The sequence below is a fragment of the Stegostoma tigrinum genome, chromosome 1 (assembly GCF_030684315.1).
Source record: "Stegostoma tigrinum isolate sSteTig4 chromosome 1, sSteTig4.hap1, whole genome shotgun sequence".
Classification (NCBI taxonomy): Eukaryota; Metazoa; Chordata; class Chondrichthyes; order Orectolobiformes; family Stegostomatidae; genus Stegostoma; species Stegostoma tigrinum.
The window spans coordinates 42189258-42206220 of record NC_081354.1 but is presented as its reverse complement, the minus strand read 5'-3'; the positions used below and the strand labels follow the sequence as shown (position 1 = coordinate 42206220).

General features: G+C 44.4%; 1 protein-coding gene across 11 annotated transcripts in view; it reads right to left on the bottom strand.

Moving 5' to 3' along the window:
- The window catches only part of LOC125456550 (microtubule-associated protein 9-like), a 184767-nt gene that overhangs the window by 38468 nt on the left and 129336 nt on the right, over positions 1-16963 (bottom strand). For 10 of the 11 annotated variants that reach the window (XR_009445623.1, XM_059644990.1, XM_059644980.1 and 7 more), the window contains one exon: positions 5009-5144. Coding sequence is in view for 10 of the 11 variants with exons in the window: in XM_059644990.1 (XP_059500973.1) it covers positions 5009-5144 (136 nt within the window). In the remaining variant the exon portion in view is untranslated. Of the gene's footprint in view, positions 1-1682; positions 2289-5008; positions 5145-16963 lie in introns of those variants that run through there. The other variant, XM_059644970.1, reaches the window with a different exon arrangement.

The following is a 16963-nucleotide window of genomic DNA, read 5'->3' as shown; positions in this document are numbered from 1 at the left end:
TTTAAAGAAGATATTAAATAACTCAACATGTTGAAGGACTTATTGTCTTCAGCTCGAAGAAGCTAATTTTTATAAATTAATTTACCATTAAAATAAAGAGGCAGAAATCAGAATAATAAGAGAAAGCTAGGTAGCAAATATAAACAGAGAAAGTTTTTCCAAGTATTTGAATAGCAAAAACAGTTACTAAAGTTATGATACTCTGGAAGTGAATCTTCAGAATTGGCAGGATATGTTGAAAATCATAATATTATCAGGTAGGGCTGACATGGTTCTGAGAGAAAAATTGTGTTTCAGATTATAGGTTGGCAAAGCTGAAATTAGTCAAATGTCACAAGGATCAATCAGAGTTTGGTCCTCAACCGTTTGCAACCTATATCGATGATTTGGATAAGAGCAGATAGAATGTATGGTAGCTATGTTTGCAATTAACACAGAAATAGAGGTTAAAAAAATTAGTTAAAACTCATGGATACTTGAGTTTAACCATGGATGTTGAATTTTGTTGCTACTTGCTTTTTGGAGTGGGTAGGCAAATTCACAAGTTGTGAACTCATGGATACTGAGGATTTACTATGGGGAGGCAAGTAAATCCTTAAGCATAGGTAGACAGTCTGCAAAGATGTTTAGGTAAGTTAGTTGAGTGGGCCAAAATTTGGCAGATGGAGTACAACATGAGTAACTAAGAACTACTCAATTTTAGCAGATTAGAAAAATACAGTAGACTGTTTATTTGGAGACAGATGCAGAGAACCTAGTGGTACAGAAGGATCTGAGTGTTTAGTACATTAATCAAATGATGTTGGAATGCAATTACAAAGAAAAAATTAGGAAGAAAATTGGTGACTTGTTTTCTATAAAAGAGGAATGGAATATAAAAGGGTAGTTTTACTGCAGCTGGACAGTGTGTTAGTGAGACCATATCTAGAGTATAGTTTGCGTTTGCATACTTGGGGGAAAAAAAAAGATAAAATTGCTGTAGAGGAATTTGGAGGTGAGTCACTTGAACTATTCCTTGGGCGAAGGGCTTACAAAACAGGTAGAAGAGATTAGGCTTACATCCACTGGGGTTTTGAAAAATGAGAGCTGATTTTATTTAAACATACAAGATCGTGAGAGGACTAGATACTTGGTGGAGGACAGAAGCAGGTGACTAAAATTTAGGGGCACATAGTTAAATAATAAAATGTTTCCCTTTTAAGACGGTGATGAGGATTTAGTTTTCCTTTCCGAGGGTAATGAGAGATTGGACATCTTTCTGCTGAAGGTATTGGTGGCTGGGTCTTCAATATCATTCAAAGCTGAGTTAGAACTTTTATGCACAAGAGTCAGGTTATGAGGTGCAAACAGGAAATCTGAGCAGATACCACAACCAGATTAGTAATGCAGGCTTGAAGGACCATATGGCTACAATGCTCAGCCATTATGTGAGATCTTTCTTGCATTCTCATTTAAGAATGGGAATGTGAATCCATATGACTCCTTTCAAGCATAGGACTTTAACAAAGTCTTCCCAAGTCTGGTCTAATTTAATGTTAAGAATGGCCAGATTCATTACCGTTGACTGAGGGAATGCTCTGTTTTAAAATGGGCAAAGAACAGACTTGTACAAATATTTCAAATATAGACATGTGGATTTATTTTTCAGAAAATAATTAAACGATACAGTTTTTAAACCAGTTTTGAAGTTCAACAGAATAATATGCACTGAAAAAAATACACATTTAGCTGAAACTTTGTCAGGACGAGTGAGTGCAAGCCAAAAAGCTTTGACAAAATGGTGTCTTTCTTGAGGAATACTTGTTAAGTACTACAAAATTATTAGATTAGTATTTTTATGGCAATGAATTAAAGTACAGTTTCTGAAACTAATTAATGGAACATGAAATAAGATAATTATGATTTTTTTATTCATGACTTGAATGATCTGTTTAATTTCTGCAGTGAATGATTTAAAATTAAATGACTGTAGATACAAGAGAATGATCACATTGTTGTAAATTTCTTTTATTAGTTAAGGAATCTGCTAGAAAGTTATGGGTTCAGAGTTTGGGATGCATAATTTAGGCTGACACTCCAATGCAGTAACAAGCACTGTGCATTATTCTGGTGCTCCCTTTCAGATGAGATGCTGAATGAAAGCCCTGACTTCCATTTCGGGTTGATGTAGAAGATCATTTAGCACTGCTTCAGGAACAGCAGGATAGAAGGTACTTATCAACATCACTAAAACAGATTTAACGGTCAGTATCTGTTGCTTGTGGGGGAATTTGTGTACCAATTGGCTGCTGCATTAAAGACAATAAGAAATAAGAGTAAAAATGGGCCATTCAGCTCATCACATCTGCTCCACCATTCAGAATGATCATGGCTGATCTGATAATTCTTAATTTCACTTACCTGCCTTTACCCCATAACTGTTGATTCCCATACTGATTTTTAAAAATCTACCTTAGATTTGAATATACTTAATGGCCTAATTTCAATAGTGGTAAAGAATTCCACTGATTCACTACTCTCTGAGAGATGAAATTCCTCATCCCCCTCTTAAATGCGTGACCCTTTATTCTGTGACTGTTACCTTTGGGTCTAGTCTCCCCTATAAAGGGAAAACAACTGTTAATATTTATCCTGTCAAGTACCATAACATGTATGTTTCGTTCTCCTAAATTCTAATAAGTACAAGGCCATGCCCTAAGCATCCTCTCATAAGACAGTCCTTGTATACCTGGGTTGAAACCACCACTGTTTTCCCTCTATTTTCCTCATTTTGATTCATAACTGTAGGCTGAGATTGAGAATTGAACTTTGAACAGCTTTAAAAAAGAAGAGGTCAAGCAAACTGATACTTACATACTGGAACAAGCCTGAAAAAGATAACTGCAGGTTAACTACTGTTCTAAGGATGTTGCACACTTTTTTGCACCAGGATACTTAACAACTAGCAGCTGGTCAGATGTTCCATTGGTTTAATCAAGGGGAAGTCACTACTGGCCAGCCCACCAGATGAGAATGTTGAAAGAGAGAAAAAAATAGAATTTTTAACTTGTTTTGACATTTCTTGGGCCAAAAGGCTCAGAATCTGTTGGAGTGGAAAGCTATGTTTGACTTTTACTCTATGTAGTGATTGGAACCAGGTGGACCTCTTGACGACGAGATCCTTGATTTGGGTTGTTAACCTGGGTCAATCAGAAAGCCCTGACTGACTAATATTAACGGGGGATTGAAAATTTCCATAGTTCAGGGGACTGACTCCGAGCTGGCCGGCCATAGCCAGTAGACTATGCTCAAGTAAATAAAGGGCAATTTGGTGACAGGATACTGGCCTCTATGCTGTTATTTCAGTCTTTCTAGTTGCCTTTTCAGTTAAAGAATTGTTGAATGTTCTGAGGAGAAATAATCCCAGTTGATAAGAAATAAGTGAGCATTTCATGGAGCCTGCTGGAAACTGTTTACATTGACTGGTGACTTCAGAACTTGAGAAGGACATAATCCAGTCTGCCTGGAATACAATGCAATTTTCAAAGATTCTGTAAAGACTTTTTACTTGATAAAGAGCATTGGAACTGGCAAATTACAACTGTTATCCTTTTAACTATGTCTGTCTGTCTGTCTATCTGTGTGAGGAGAAGTTACGATCAAAGAAAATTGAGTGTTAAGCATAGCTATTAATTAGATTACCTGTGGTTTAGCTTTCCTCTGTGTAAGTTGCAATACTAACAATAAACTGTTCATTTTTTTAAGCTGTACACCTGGTGCCTGACATCTTTTACGTGTAAAGTCTGCTTAGGAATAATTGGGTAATTTTGAGTGTCATTGAATACTTTAATTTCACTGTGTTACAAATCCAGTGATCACAAGGCTGATTAAGTTTGGCTTGATTTCCCTGTGTTGTAACACCAGCTGGCAGCCCAATGAACCTTCTCTGGACTGCTAGTTTATCTTTCCTTAGATAAGGGGCTGAAAACATGTTCATAGTATTCCAGCTGTGGTCTTGCTAGTGTTTTGTGTGGTTTTGGCAAAACCTTACTACTTTTGTACATCCATTCCCTTTGAAATAAAGGCCAGCATTCCACTTGGCTTCCCTTTTATCTAGTGAATGTTGATCCTAGCTTCATGCACTTCATGGACAAGGTCTTACTCTGTAGCCTTCTGCAGTCTTTCACATTTAAATAATATTTAGCTTCTCTATTTGCCATGCCTTGTACATAACCTCACCTTTTCCATTTTATAGCTATGTTATATTCTACCTGTCAAGGTTTCGCCCGCTGGCTTAACCTGTTCATATCCCTCTAGTACAACAATTTAATGTATTTTAGAATAACACTGGCCATGGAAGGTACTGTATAATAAGTTTTTATTATTTATGTACTAGTTGCAGACTCTTCCAATGTCAAATTAGAATACATTCTACAATAAATAATAAGTTAGTCATCATACAATGTATGATGGGTGGCACGTTGGCTCAATGGTTAGCACTGCTGTCTCAGTGCCAGGGACCCAGGTTCAGTTCCACCCTCTGACAACTGTCTGTGTGGAGTTTGTATGTTCTCCCCATGTCTGCGTGGGTTTCCTCCCACAATCCAAAGATGTGCAGGTTAGATAGATTGGCCATGCAAAATTGTGAATAGCGCTCAGGGATGTTTAGATTAGGTGGGTTAGACATGGGGAAAATGCAGGGGTAGGGGAATGCGTCTGGGTGGAATGTTCTTTTGGAGGGGCAGTATGGACTTGTTAGGCTGAATGGCCTGTTTGCAAACTGTAGGGTTTCTGCGAATTGCGAACATCAGGCTCACCGGCATCATAGTGTATTCTTAGTGCGCAAGCATTGAGAGGTTAAGAAATTTTACAATTAATTTAATTGCTCATAAATTTGAAAGATATTGGAGTGATCTTGAACAACCAATTTATTCTTAGTATTTCATTATTACTTAATGGAAACATCAACTACATTTGAGTTCTTTTAAATGTACACCAAAATATTTCCTGTATTTGCTGCAAATCTTACCAGCCACTTCTCATACATTGTTGATGCCATCTCTTCTCTCTCGTATTTTGTATACTCTTCTTCAGTTTTCTTCTTCTCTTCTTCCTTAGCATTTTCCTTCATCTTTTGCTTCAATGCTACTTTTTTATTTGAATTCCTTACGTTGTCATAAAATACAGAAAAAAAATTTAAATCAGTTGTAGTAAAGCTACATATAATGCAGAAAACTAATATGAACAGGAACACCAGCTCAAACAGACTGAAGAAATATGGACTCCCAACAGCAACTTGCAGCAAATGGCTACAGACCATTTGAAGACTGATTTTAACTTGGCTTTGTTAAAAGTGCTGAAAGAAAGCAACCAGCACTTGCCATTTTGGAAGTGAAGAATGGTGTTGGGCATAGATAATAAAATGTGAGGCTGGATGAACACAGCAGGCCAAGCAGCATCTCAGGAGCACAAAAGCTGACGTTTCGGGCCTAGACCCTTCATCAGAGAGCTCCTGAGATGCTGCTTGGCCTGCTGTGTTCATCCAGCCTCACATTTTATTATCTTGGAATTCTCCAGCATCTGCAGTTCCCATTATCAATGGTGTTGGGCATGTTGGAAATCATCGCTTCAACCAGGGTTTGGGACGAAATTCTCACACAATCACTTTTCAGCTCATTACACGTGAATACCAGTTGTTTTATGAGTTGAATGTTGACTCATTTGGTGCAGGGGCCAGATGTTCTCAACCTGCTGGGAGCTTTTGGGGTCAAAAATTCGAGTGCCATACTTAAAAGGCCATCCAGACAGGCTTTCCCTCACTGCGGGCCTGTAGGATTGCTGATTCTAAGTTATCTCTAATTCAGCAGAAGGCGGCCCCAAGGTTCAGTCTCACTTTGTGAGACCTGCTGGTCGTCCACTGAAGAAGGGAGGTCCTCTTATCTAAGGATGACAGTAGGAAGCCCTCCCATCAGACCTGGATGGCTGGATTGAAGTCCATGCCAGTAAAGAACAAAATCAGTGAACTCTTGCACTCAACAAGGGTAAGTGATACCATCTACTCACTGCAAGGTCACATTTAGCCTAACTGTATAACTGCAAAGGCGTATTGCATTGCTTATGAACCTTAGGAACACATGGATGATACCTACTGAAGGGCTTATAATCACCTCATCCTTTCAACCTCTGGCTCACTCACTGTTGTGGAATTGGAGCTTGGCAGGGCTGTTATGCTAATAAGCTGCTCATGCACATATTATGAACAGTCTTACTTCTCTTCTCTTACTCAGTTTGCAGGTCAAGATAACACACTAGGAGGCACAGCGATAAGAGATAATGGGAACTGCAGATGCCGGAGAATCCAAGACAACAAAATGTGAGGCTGGATGAACACAGCAGGCCAAGCAGCATCTCAGGAGCACAAAAGCTGACGTTTCGGGCCTAGACCCTTCATCAGAGAGGGGGATGGGGTGAGGGTTCTGGAATAAATAGGGAGAGAGGGGGAGGCGGACCGAAGATGGTGAGAAAAGAAGATAGGTGGAGAGAGTACAGGTGGGGAGGTAGGGAGGGGATAGGTCAGTCCAGGGAAGACGGACAGGTCAAGGAGGTGGGATGAGGTTAGTAGGTAGATGGGGGTGCGGCTTGGGGTGGGAGGGGGGGATGGGTGAGAGGAAGAACAGGTTAGGGAGGCGGAGACAGGTTAGACTGGTTTTGGGATGCAGTGGGTGGAGGGGAAGAGCTGGGCTGGTTGTGTGGTGCAGTGGGGGGAGGGGACGAACTGGGCTGGTTTAGGGATGCAGTTGGGGAAGGGGAGATTTTGAAACTGGTGAAGTCCACATTGATACCATTAGGCTGCAGGGTTCCCAGGCGGAATATGAGTTGCTGTTCCTGCAACCTTCGGGTGGCATCATTGTGGCAGTGCAGGAGGCCCATGATGGACATGTCATCTAAAGAATGGGAGGGGGAGTGGAAATGGTTTGTGACTGGGAGGTGCAGTAGTTTGTTGCGAACTGAGCGGTGGTGTTCAGCACAGCGAACAGTCTTGGGTCAGGTCCTCTCCCCTTTCCAGGGAGCACTCTGGCCATTCATGCTCTGTTGGTGAGACAGGGCTATTGCAAGAAACTAGTGAGGAACATAGCAATCTGCTGTTCTTAGCCGTGCAGGCAGTATCATTAAATGTCTCCGCAGGGACTATATGTCTTTACCTATCATGATCAAGCAAAGCATAGACCTAACATTTGAGCATTGTAGTCAAGGCTTCTGAGATTGCTTTCAGGGGCACTTATTTTGGCTGAATAGTTCAGAGTTTTGATCTGGGATCATGACATTCTGCAGAGACAGCTTATTAAGTAATATAAAATGTTTGGGCTCTGTAGGGTTTAGGAAGGAAACGTATTTTCCCCAACTGGGGTCTGCATAGCCAGGCCCAATTTCTCAGGCTATGATGTACGCTATGCCCAAATAAGATGTGAAGCAAAAACAGAAATTGCTGTAAAACTTCAGCAGGCTTGGCATCATCTGCGGAGAGAAAACAGAGTTAATGTTTCAGGTCCAATGACCCTTCTTCAGGACCCTTCTTAAGGTATGAAGTTTTTCATTCTTTTGAGGGGCTTGAGTGGGTGAGGTGGTATTGGATAGGAAATTTTTGGATTTGTGTAGTCCACTGCAGGCATCACATCCTCTCACAGTTGGGGAAGGCGCAACATCCCACATTGATGTAGGACACTCCAAAAGTAGGCAATACTGTAGTGCACCAACTGGTCCAGACATTTGAACTTCATTTTCAGAGAGTTTTTGGACAGTTTAATAATGGCTTTTGTGAAATCACGTGCATTGCACCTCTCCTTGGAGCCAGTCTAAGGATACTTGACAGGTCTGAACATCCTGGACCTGAGGAACGCAGTCATTGTCTCCCACCCGCCAGCCTTTTATGTGAGAGAATAAAAAGAAATAATCACCTTTTGAGCATTCCAGGATCTAGGAACTATGACATCTGCCTGGATTTGGGAAAAGCCTGAAGTATTTGGCTGGTCTAATTTAGGAAAGTGATTATCCTGGAGATGGTAGAGAGGAGATTTACCACAATATTGCCCAGACTGGATAGATTCTAATATGAAGAGGGATTGGATAGTCAGGCGTTGTTTTTCTTGGACTAGAGGAATCTGATGGGGGAGATGAATGAGATGTATAAGATCATGATGGACATAGACCGTAACAAAGGTTTCTCTTTGGTGTAGGGATCAGTGACCAAGACAGAGGTTTAAATTAGGAAGTAGAAGGTTTAGAGGGAATTGGAGGAATTTTTATTACACCTCAGGAACACATGGATGATATATACTGAAGGGCTCACAATCAGGGAATCTAGAACTTACTGCCTGTAAAGCTGGTGGAGGCAGAAACCCTGATAGCATTTGTGAAATAATTAAATGTACACTTGTGAAGTTAAGGCTACAAGCTATGGGCCAAGAATTAGAATAATTACATGGTTGCTTTCGACCTGAGCAGACTTGATAGGCCACAAGGCCTTTTTTTTGTGCTGTAGACCTCTGACTGTGTGGTCACAGATGATCTGTACATTAAAGGAGCGAGAACTTTTCCTTTCGATTGACACTGCAGGTTGTTCATGGGGTGTTTTGATGGCAATCTGTGTGAAATTGAATCCATCTTGCCTCTATGACATTTACTATGACAGCAAAACTGACAGGCCTGTTTGTCAGACTCCCTTGATCCACGAGGAAGCAAATAAATTGGTCCTGGATATATTTGAGTGGAGCCTGTGAAGTTCTGCGGAAGTCCCAATGAGTCAGTAACACACTTGTATAAAATGATAAACTGCACAGTCAGGGTGAAGGAGGCTTTGATAGAGTGAGACAGAGAACAATAAGTAATTGGGAATTTGAATCTTAGTATGAATTCAAGGCAGAAGGGAAAGTGTAAGACATTCAACAAGATTTCTCATGGTAGACTAGTTAGCAAGCTTAGATCACATGGAACACAGGGAGAACTAGCCATTTGGATGCAGAACTGGCTTGAAGGTAGAAGACAAGGTGGTGGTGAAGGGTTGCTTTTCAGACTGGAGGCCTGTGACCAGTGGTGTGCCACAAGGATTGGTGCTGGGTCCACTGCTTTTCATCATGTATATGATTTGAATTTGAACATAGGATGTATTGATAGTAGATAACACCAAAATTGGAGGTGTAATGGACAGTGAAGAAGGTTACCTCTGAATACAACAGGAACTTGATAAGGTGGGCCAATGGGCAGAGGAGTGGTAGATGGAGTTTAATTTCGATAAATGTGAGGTGCTGCATTTAAATCAGGACAGGACTTGTACACTTAATGGTAAAGTGCTGGCGAGTGTTGCTGAACAAAGAGTGCAGGTTCATAATTCTCTGAAAGTGGAGTCGCAGTGAAGGAGGAGTTTGGTATGCTTTCCTTTATTGGTCAGTGCATCAAGTACAGGAGTTGGGAGGTCATGTTGTGGTTGTACTGGATATTGGTTAGGCCGCTTTTGGAATACTATGTTCAATTCTTGTCTCCCTGGTATAGGAAGGATATTGTGAAACTTGAAAGGTTTCAGAAAAGATTTAGAAGAATGTTGCCAGGTTTAGAGGGTTTGTGTTATTAGGACAGGCTGAATATGCTGGGGCTATTTTCCCTGGAACATCTGAGGCAGAGGGGTGACCTCAGAGGTTTATAAAATCATGAGTATGTGGTAGATAGGCAGGATCTTTTTCCCCCAGAGCGAGGAGTCCAGAACAAAGAAACAAACAAAGAAACCTACAGCACAGGAACAGGCCCTTCGGCCCTCCAAGCCTGCGCCGATCAAGATCCTCTGTCTAACCTGTCATCTATTTTCTAACGGTCTGTGTCCATTTGCTCCCTGCCCATCCATGTACCTGCCCAAATATATCTTAAAAGATGTTAACGTGTCTGCGTCTACCACCTCCGCTGGCAATGCGTTCCAGGTGCCCACCACCCTCTGTGTAAAGAACTTTCTACGCATATCTCCCTTAAACTTTCCTCCTCTCACTTTGAACTCATGACCCCTAGTAATTGAGTTGCCCACTCTGGGGAAAAAGCTTATTGCTATCCACTTTGTCTATACCCCTCATGATTTTGTAGACCTCAATCAGGTCCCCCCTCAATTTCCGTCTTTCTGATGAAAATAATCCTAATCTATTCAACCTCTCTTCATAGCTAGACAAAACTCGCAGGCATAGGATTAAAGTGAGAGGGAAAAGATTTAAAAGGGCCCAGAGGAGTAATTTTTTTATGCAGAGAGTGGTACATGTATGGAATGAGATGTCAGAGGGAGTGGTGAACACTGGTGCAATCACAACATTTAAAAGGCACCTGGATGGGTATATGAATAGAAAGAGTTTGGAGGGATATAGGCCAAATGCTAGCAAATGGGATCAGGTTAATTTAGGATATCTGGTCAGCAGTGACAAGTTGGATTGAAGGGTCTGTTTCCGTGCTGTACATCTCTATGACTCTCTGCACTTCACTTAAGATTTAGTGCAAAAAAAAGTGTTCAGTGCACGGTATAGAGCTGGATGAGCATAGCAGGCCAAACAGCATCAGAGGAGCAGGAAAGCTGACATTTCGGGTCATGACCCTTCTTCAGAAATGTGGGAGGGGGAAGGGGATTCTGAAAAAAATAGGGAGTGAGGTGGAGGCGGATAGAAGATTGATGAAGGAGAAGATAGGTGGAGAGCAGATAGACAGGTCAAAGAGGCAGGGTTGGAGCCAGTGAAGGTGAATGTACGTGGGGAGTTAGGGAGGGGATAGGTCGGTCCAGGGAGGACGGACAGGCCAAGGAAGCGGGATGAGGTTAGTGGGTAGGAGATGGTCGTGGGGCTTGAGGCTGGAGGAATGGTTAGGGAGGGGGGACTAGCTAGGCTGGTTTTGGAATGCGGTAGGGGGAGGAGAGATTTTAAAGCTTGTTGAAGTCCACATTGATACCCTGAGGCTGCAGGGTTCCCAAGCGAAATATGAGATGCTGTTCCTGCAGCTTTTGGGTGGCGTCATTGTGGCAATGCAGGAAGCCCAGAATGGACATGTCATCCAAGGAGTGGGAGGGAAAGTTGAAATGGTTTGCGACTGGAGGTGTAGTTGTTTGCTTCGACTGAGTGTAGGTGTACCGCAAAGCGGTCCTCAAGCCTCCGCTTGGTTTCCCCGGTGTAGAGGAGGCCACAACGGGAACAGCGGATACAGTATAACACATTAGCAGATGTGCAGGTAAACATCTGTTTGATGTGGAAAGGCTTCTTAGGGCCTGGGATGGGGGTAGGGTGGGAAGGTGTAGGGATAGGTGTAGCACTTGCTTCGGTTGCAGGGAAAAGTGCCAGGGTGCTGCGGCTAGAGAGGAGTGTGGAGCGGACAAGGGAGTCACGGAGAGAGTGGTCCCTCCGGAAAGCAGATAAGGGTGGGGAGGGAAAAATGTCTTTGGTAGTGGGGTCAGATTGCAGATGGCGGAAACGTCGGAGGATGATGTGTTGCATTGGTGGGTTGTTATGTGAGGATGAGGGGATTCTGTTTTGGTTGTTATTGCGGGGAGAGGACGTCACGGATGTAGGTTGGGAATTCCTGATCCAGTGGGGGAGAAAATGGAATCGAGATAGGTGGAGATAAGTTCGGCGGGGCAGGAGCAGGCAGAGACAATGGGTCAAACAGGGCAGTCAGGTTTGTGGATTTTGGGAAGGCGATAGAAGCTGGCAGTGCAGAGCTGAGGAGTGATGAGGTTAGAGGCTGTGGGTGGGAAGTCACCTGAGGTGGTGGATGGTTTGGGACATGATGGTTTTGTGCTTGGGGCGTGGGGGTCATGATCAAGGGGGCGGTAGGCAGAGGTGTCGGAGAGTTGGCATCTGGCCTTGGCAATGTAGAGATCAGTGCGCCATACTACAACTGTGCCTCCCTTGTCCATGGGTTTTATGGTGCGGTTGGGATTGGAGCGGAGGGCTGCACGTTCTGTGGGGGAGAGGTTAGAGTGGGTGAGGGGGTGGAGAGTTGGACACGATTGATGTTTCAACAGCAATTAGAGATAAAGAGGTCAAGGGAGGGTAGGAGACCCTGGGGTGGTGCCCAGGAGAAGGGGTCAGTAGAGGGAGGGATGGGCTCACAGTTGAAGAAGTAAACGCGAAGGCAGATGCAGCAGTAAAACTGCACAATGTCCATACATGAGTAGTATCCATCGATGTGTGGGTGGAGAGGGACAAAGGTGAATTCTTTACTGAGAACTGACCATTGGTCCTCAGTTTGGGGGCGGTCTGGGGGGATGGTAAAGACTCAGCAGGGCTGGGTGCTGTTGTCTCGTCTGGAGATGCTGGCTGCGGAGGCGGTGGGCGGAGCGACATCGGCGGTGGGCTCCCCGACCCCGCACCGTCGGCTTCTATCTCCTTCCCAAAAATCCACAAACCTGACTGCCCTGGTCAACCGATTGTCTCCACTTGCTCCTGCCCACCAAACTTATTTCCACCTATCATGATTCTATTTTCTCCCCCATTGCTCCAGGAACTCCCTACCTTAGTCCATGACACCACACACGCTCTCCATGTCCTCCAGAACTTCCAGTTCCTCGGTCAACACCTCATCTTCACCATGGACGTCCGGTCCTGATACACCTGCATTCCCCATGCAGGTGGCCTAAAGGCCCTCCACTACTACTTGTCCCGCAGGCATGACCAGTCCCCCTCCACTGACACCCTCATCCGCTTCGCTGATCTCGTCCTCACCCTCAACAACTTCTCTTTCAGTTCCTCCCACTTCCTACAGACAAAGAGGGTGGCCATGGGTACCTGCAAGGGCCCAAGCTATGCATGCCTCTTTCGTCAGACGCGTGGAACAATCCGTCTTCCATACCTACATTGGCCCTGTCCCCCACCTCTTCCTCCGTTACGTTGATGACTGTATCGGCGCTGCCTCATGCTCCCACGAGGAGCTCGAACAGTTCATCCACTTCGCTAACACCTTCCACCAACCTTAAGTTCACCTGGAGCACCTCTGATACATCTCTCTCCTTCCCGGACCTCTCTGTCTCCATCTCTGGCATCCACCTGGAAACCGATCTCCATTTCAAACCTACTGACTCCCACAACTACCTAGAATACACCTCCTGTCACCCACCTTTCTGCAAAAAGACCATCCCCTATTCCCAACTTCTTCACCTGCACCGCATCTGCTCCCAAGATGAAGCATTCCAATCCCGGACATCCCAGATGTCCTTTTTTTTCAAGGACCGCAACTACCCGACCACCGTGGTTGAAAATGCCCTCGACCGTATCTCACGCATTTCTGACAACTCATCCCTTACACACCTTCCCCGCAATAACAATCAAAACAGAAACGCCCTCGTCATCACGTACTACCCCACCAACCTCTGGATCCAACGCATCATCCACCGATATTTCCGCCATCTGCAATCTGACCCCACTACCAAAGACATTTTTTCCTCCCCACCCTTATTTGCTTTCCGGATGGACCGCGCTCTCCGTGACTCCCTTGGACGCTCGACACCCCCTCCAGCCCCACCACCCCTGGCACTTTTCCCTGCAACCAAAGCAAGTGCTACACCTGTCCCTACACCTCCCCTGTTACCCCCATCCCAGGCCCTAAGAAGACCATCCACATCAAGCAGATGTTCGCCTTCACATCTGCTAATGGGTTATACTGTATCCGCTGTTCCCGTTGTGGCCTCCTCGACATTGGGAAAACCAGGCGGAGGCTTGGGGACTGCTTTGCATACTACATGCTACTACATATTACCTACATATGAAGGGTCTCCCAGTTTGGAAACAGGGGGTAACATTAGAATGAATCGCTGTTGTCACTGTGAAGAACTATTGCCTGAGTTAACTTTTGAGGCGCTTGTCATGCGATGGCAGAATTTCTACTATTTAGGGATGAGTGATCATAATATTTTACATTATGGTTCAAGATGAGGTAGTTCAATCTGAAGCAATAGTAATTAAATAAGGGAAATTATGAAAATATGAGGCACCCATAAAGTGACCAGAATTAGGAATAAATCTGAAGATTGGAATTTTTTTTGAATACAGCAAAGGAGGATCAAAAACAAAAAAGGCTTGGGTAAGACTAATGTGACTCCATTATATGCAGAGTTAGGCAATTTATAATGGGTAACAGAAATGGCAAAGGATATAAATGATGACTTTGGATGGAATTTTATCAAGAATGACATGGACCAGGGTGAGATTTTTGGAAAAACAGAATGGGAAGCCTGGGTAGGCCTGTCTTTATGTCAGGTACCATTCAGCTCATGGAGTCTGCACTGACCATCTGAAGAGCATCCCACTCAGAACAATACCTCCCCATTTTACCATTATTGATCCACCAAACCTGCACATCCCTGGGAATTACTGGACAATTTAGCATGGATAATTCACCTAACCCACACATCCTTGCACTACGGGAGGAAACCTAAGTACTAGTGGAAACCCATGCAGACACGGGGAGAATGTGCAAACTCCACGTAGACATTCACTGAAGGTTAGAATCAATCCCAGATACCTGGAGCTGTGAGGCAGCAGTGCAAACTACAGTGTCAGTACTTTTGCAGAGAGGCGAACTAGATTTCTCGTGGGGCAGTAAGTTGACTATTAAGGGGGATTATAGTTTAGTATGTACCAAATTAACGATGTAACTCACCTCGTTAAGACTCAATCTCCTATCTGACCAAATAAGCTGCATCACGAATTCTCAACATGGAAGTCAGAGTGGGGTATTTAGCAGCTTCAGCTTGTCGTTTGGCCTGAACATTGGGCACCAACATTTCAGGGAATGCCATATGGGCACCAGCCACACTCATAACTTTACTGGCATCTGATATGTGCCAACCTCTAAGACCGGTGTGGTACATATCTGATCCACTTAAAGGATGCTTGAGCACTTCAGTTCCACAGCTAGGACTGCATCATTAACTACCAATGTAACATTGTAGGCAAGGGCAAGTTGCATTCAGGGACACGGTGGATAGAAAACGCCTGTTTCCTTAGTTGAAGGGTCAATAGCAAGGGGGCATAAATTTAAGGTGAAAGGCAAGAGGTTGAAAGGGGATTTAAGGAAAAATGTTTTCACCAAGAGTGTGGTGGTAATCAGGAAAGCACTGACTGGGAAGGTTCAGAAATCTCTCCACTTTTAAGAATAATTTGAGCAGTTGAAATTCATAATATTTAAGGCTATGGGAAAAGTACTGGGAGGTGGGACCAGTGTAGATTTAGATTAGTCAAGAAGAAGAAGGTCAAGAGGAAGAAGGAAGCTTACTTAAAGTTGAGGAAGCAAGGATCGGACAGTGCTCTAGAGGGCTACATGGTAGCCAGGAAGGAACAAAGAATGGACATAGAGCTAGAAGCGGGTATAAAAAAGTCTTGGTGGTTAGGATTAAGGAAAACCCCAAGGCGTTCTATACTTACGTGAGGAACAAGAGGATGGCCAGAGTCAGGGTAGGACCGATCAGGGTAGCGAAGGGAACTTCTGTGTGGAGTTGGAGGAGATAGGGGAGGCCCTTAATGAATACTTTGTTTCAGTATTCACCAGTGAGAGGGACCTTCACATTTGTGAGGACAGTGTGAAACAGGCTGATATACTCGAAAGGGTTGTTAGGAAGGAGGACGCGCTAGAAATTTTGAAATACATGAGGATATATAAGTCCCCTGGGCCAGACAATTTATACCCAAGGTTCCTACGGGAAACTAGGGAAGAGATTGCTGCACCTTTGGCAATGATCTTTGCTTCTTCACTGTCCACGGGAGTAGTATCAGAATATGTCTGGTTGCAGCAGCAGCGCGAGCGGGAGCTTGGAGCAGGAGCCTGTCGGGAAGCCGGTGAGTCACTGTTTTTGAATCTACAAAAAGCTTACCTCGAGTGCCGGTGCCTTCCATTTCTGGTTGCACCAGCAGCGCGAGCGGGAGCTTGGAGCAGGAGCCTGTCGGGAAGCCGGTGAGTCACGTTTTTGAATCTACAAAAAGCTTACCTCGTGAATAGGTGGAGGTACGCTGAGCAGGAGCCGACACGGGACTGGTGAGTGAGTGAGGTAATATATTTGTGTGGTTGCGTTACCCAAAATACTACCTGGGTAGTGTCTCCCACCTATCCTCCTCCTCTAACCAGAGAAAAAGGTTCTGTATGCCTGATTGATAAGGTAACAAGTTTATTTTTTATTCTTTATTTTTTAAGTCTTGGGAATTTAGAATAATGGGAACAGAGGTCAGGGCAGTTGAATGTTCCTTCTGCAGAATGTGGGAGGTGAGGGTCACCACTAGTGTCCCTGCTGACTATATCTGCGGGAAGTGCACCCAATTCCAGCTCCTTGAAAACCGCGTTAGGGAACTGGAGCTGGAGATGAATGAACTTCGGATCATTCGGGAGGCAGAGGGGGTTATTGAGAGGAGTTACAGGGAGGTAGTCACTCCTCAAGTACAGGATAAAGGCAGATGGGTTACGGTCAGGGGATGAAAAGGGAACCGGCAGGCAGTGCAGGGATCCCCTGTGGCCATTCCCCTCAACAATAAGTATACAGTTTTGGATACTGTTGGGGGGGGACTTACCAGGGGAAAGCAGTGGGTCACAGGTCTCTGGCACAGAGTCTGTCCCTGCTGCTCAGAAGGGAAGGGGGAAGAGGAGCAGAGCATTAGTCATTGGGGACTCCATAGTTAGGGGGACAGATAGGAGGTTGTGTGGGGACGAGAGAGACTCATGGTTGGTGTGTTGCCTCCCAGGTGCCAGGGTGCATGATGCCTCTGATCGTGTTTTTGGGATCCTTAAGAGGGAGGAAGTGCAGCCCCAAGTCGTGGTCCACATTGGCACCAATGACATAGGTAGGAAGAGACATGGGAATTTAAGGCAGAAATTCAGAGAGCTAGGATGGAAGCTGAGAGCTAGGACGAACAGAGTTGTTGTCTCTGGTTTGTGCCCGTGCCACGTGCTAGTGAGGCGAGGAATAGGGAGAGAGAGGAGTTGAACACGT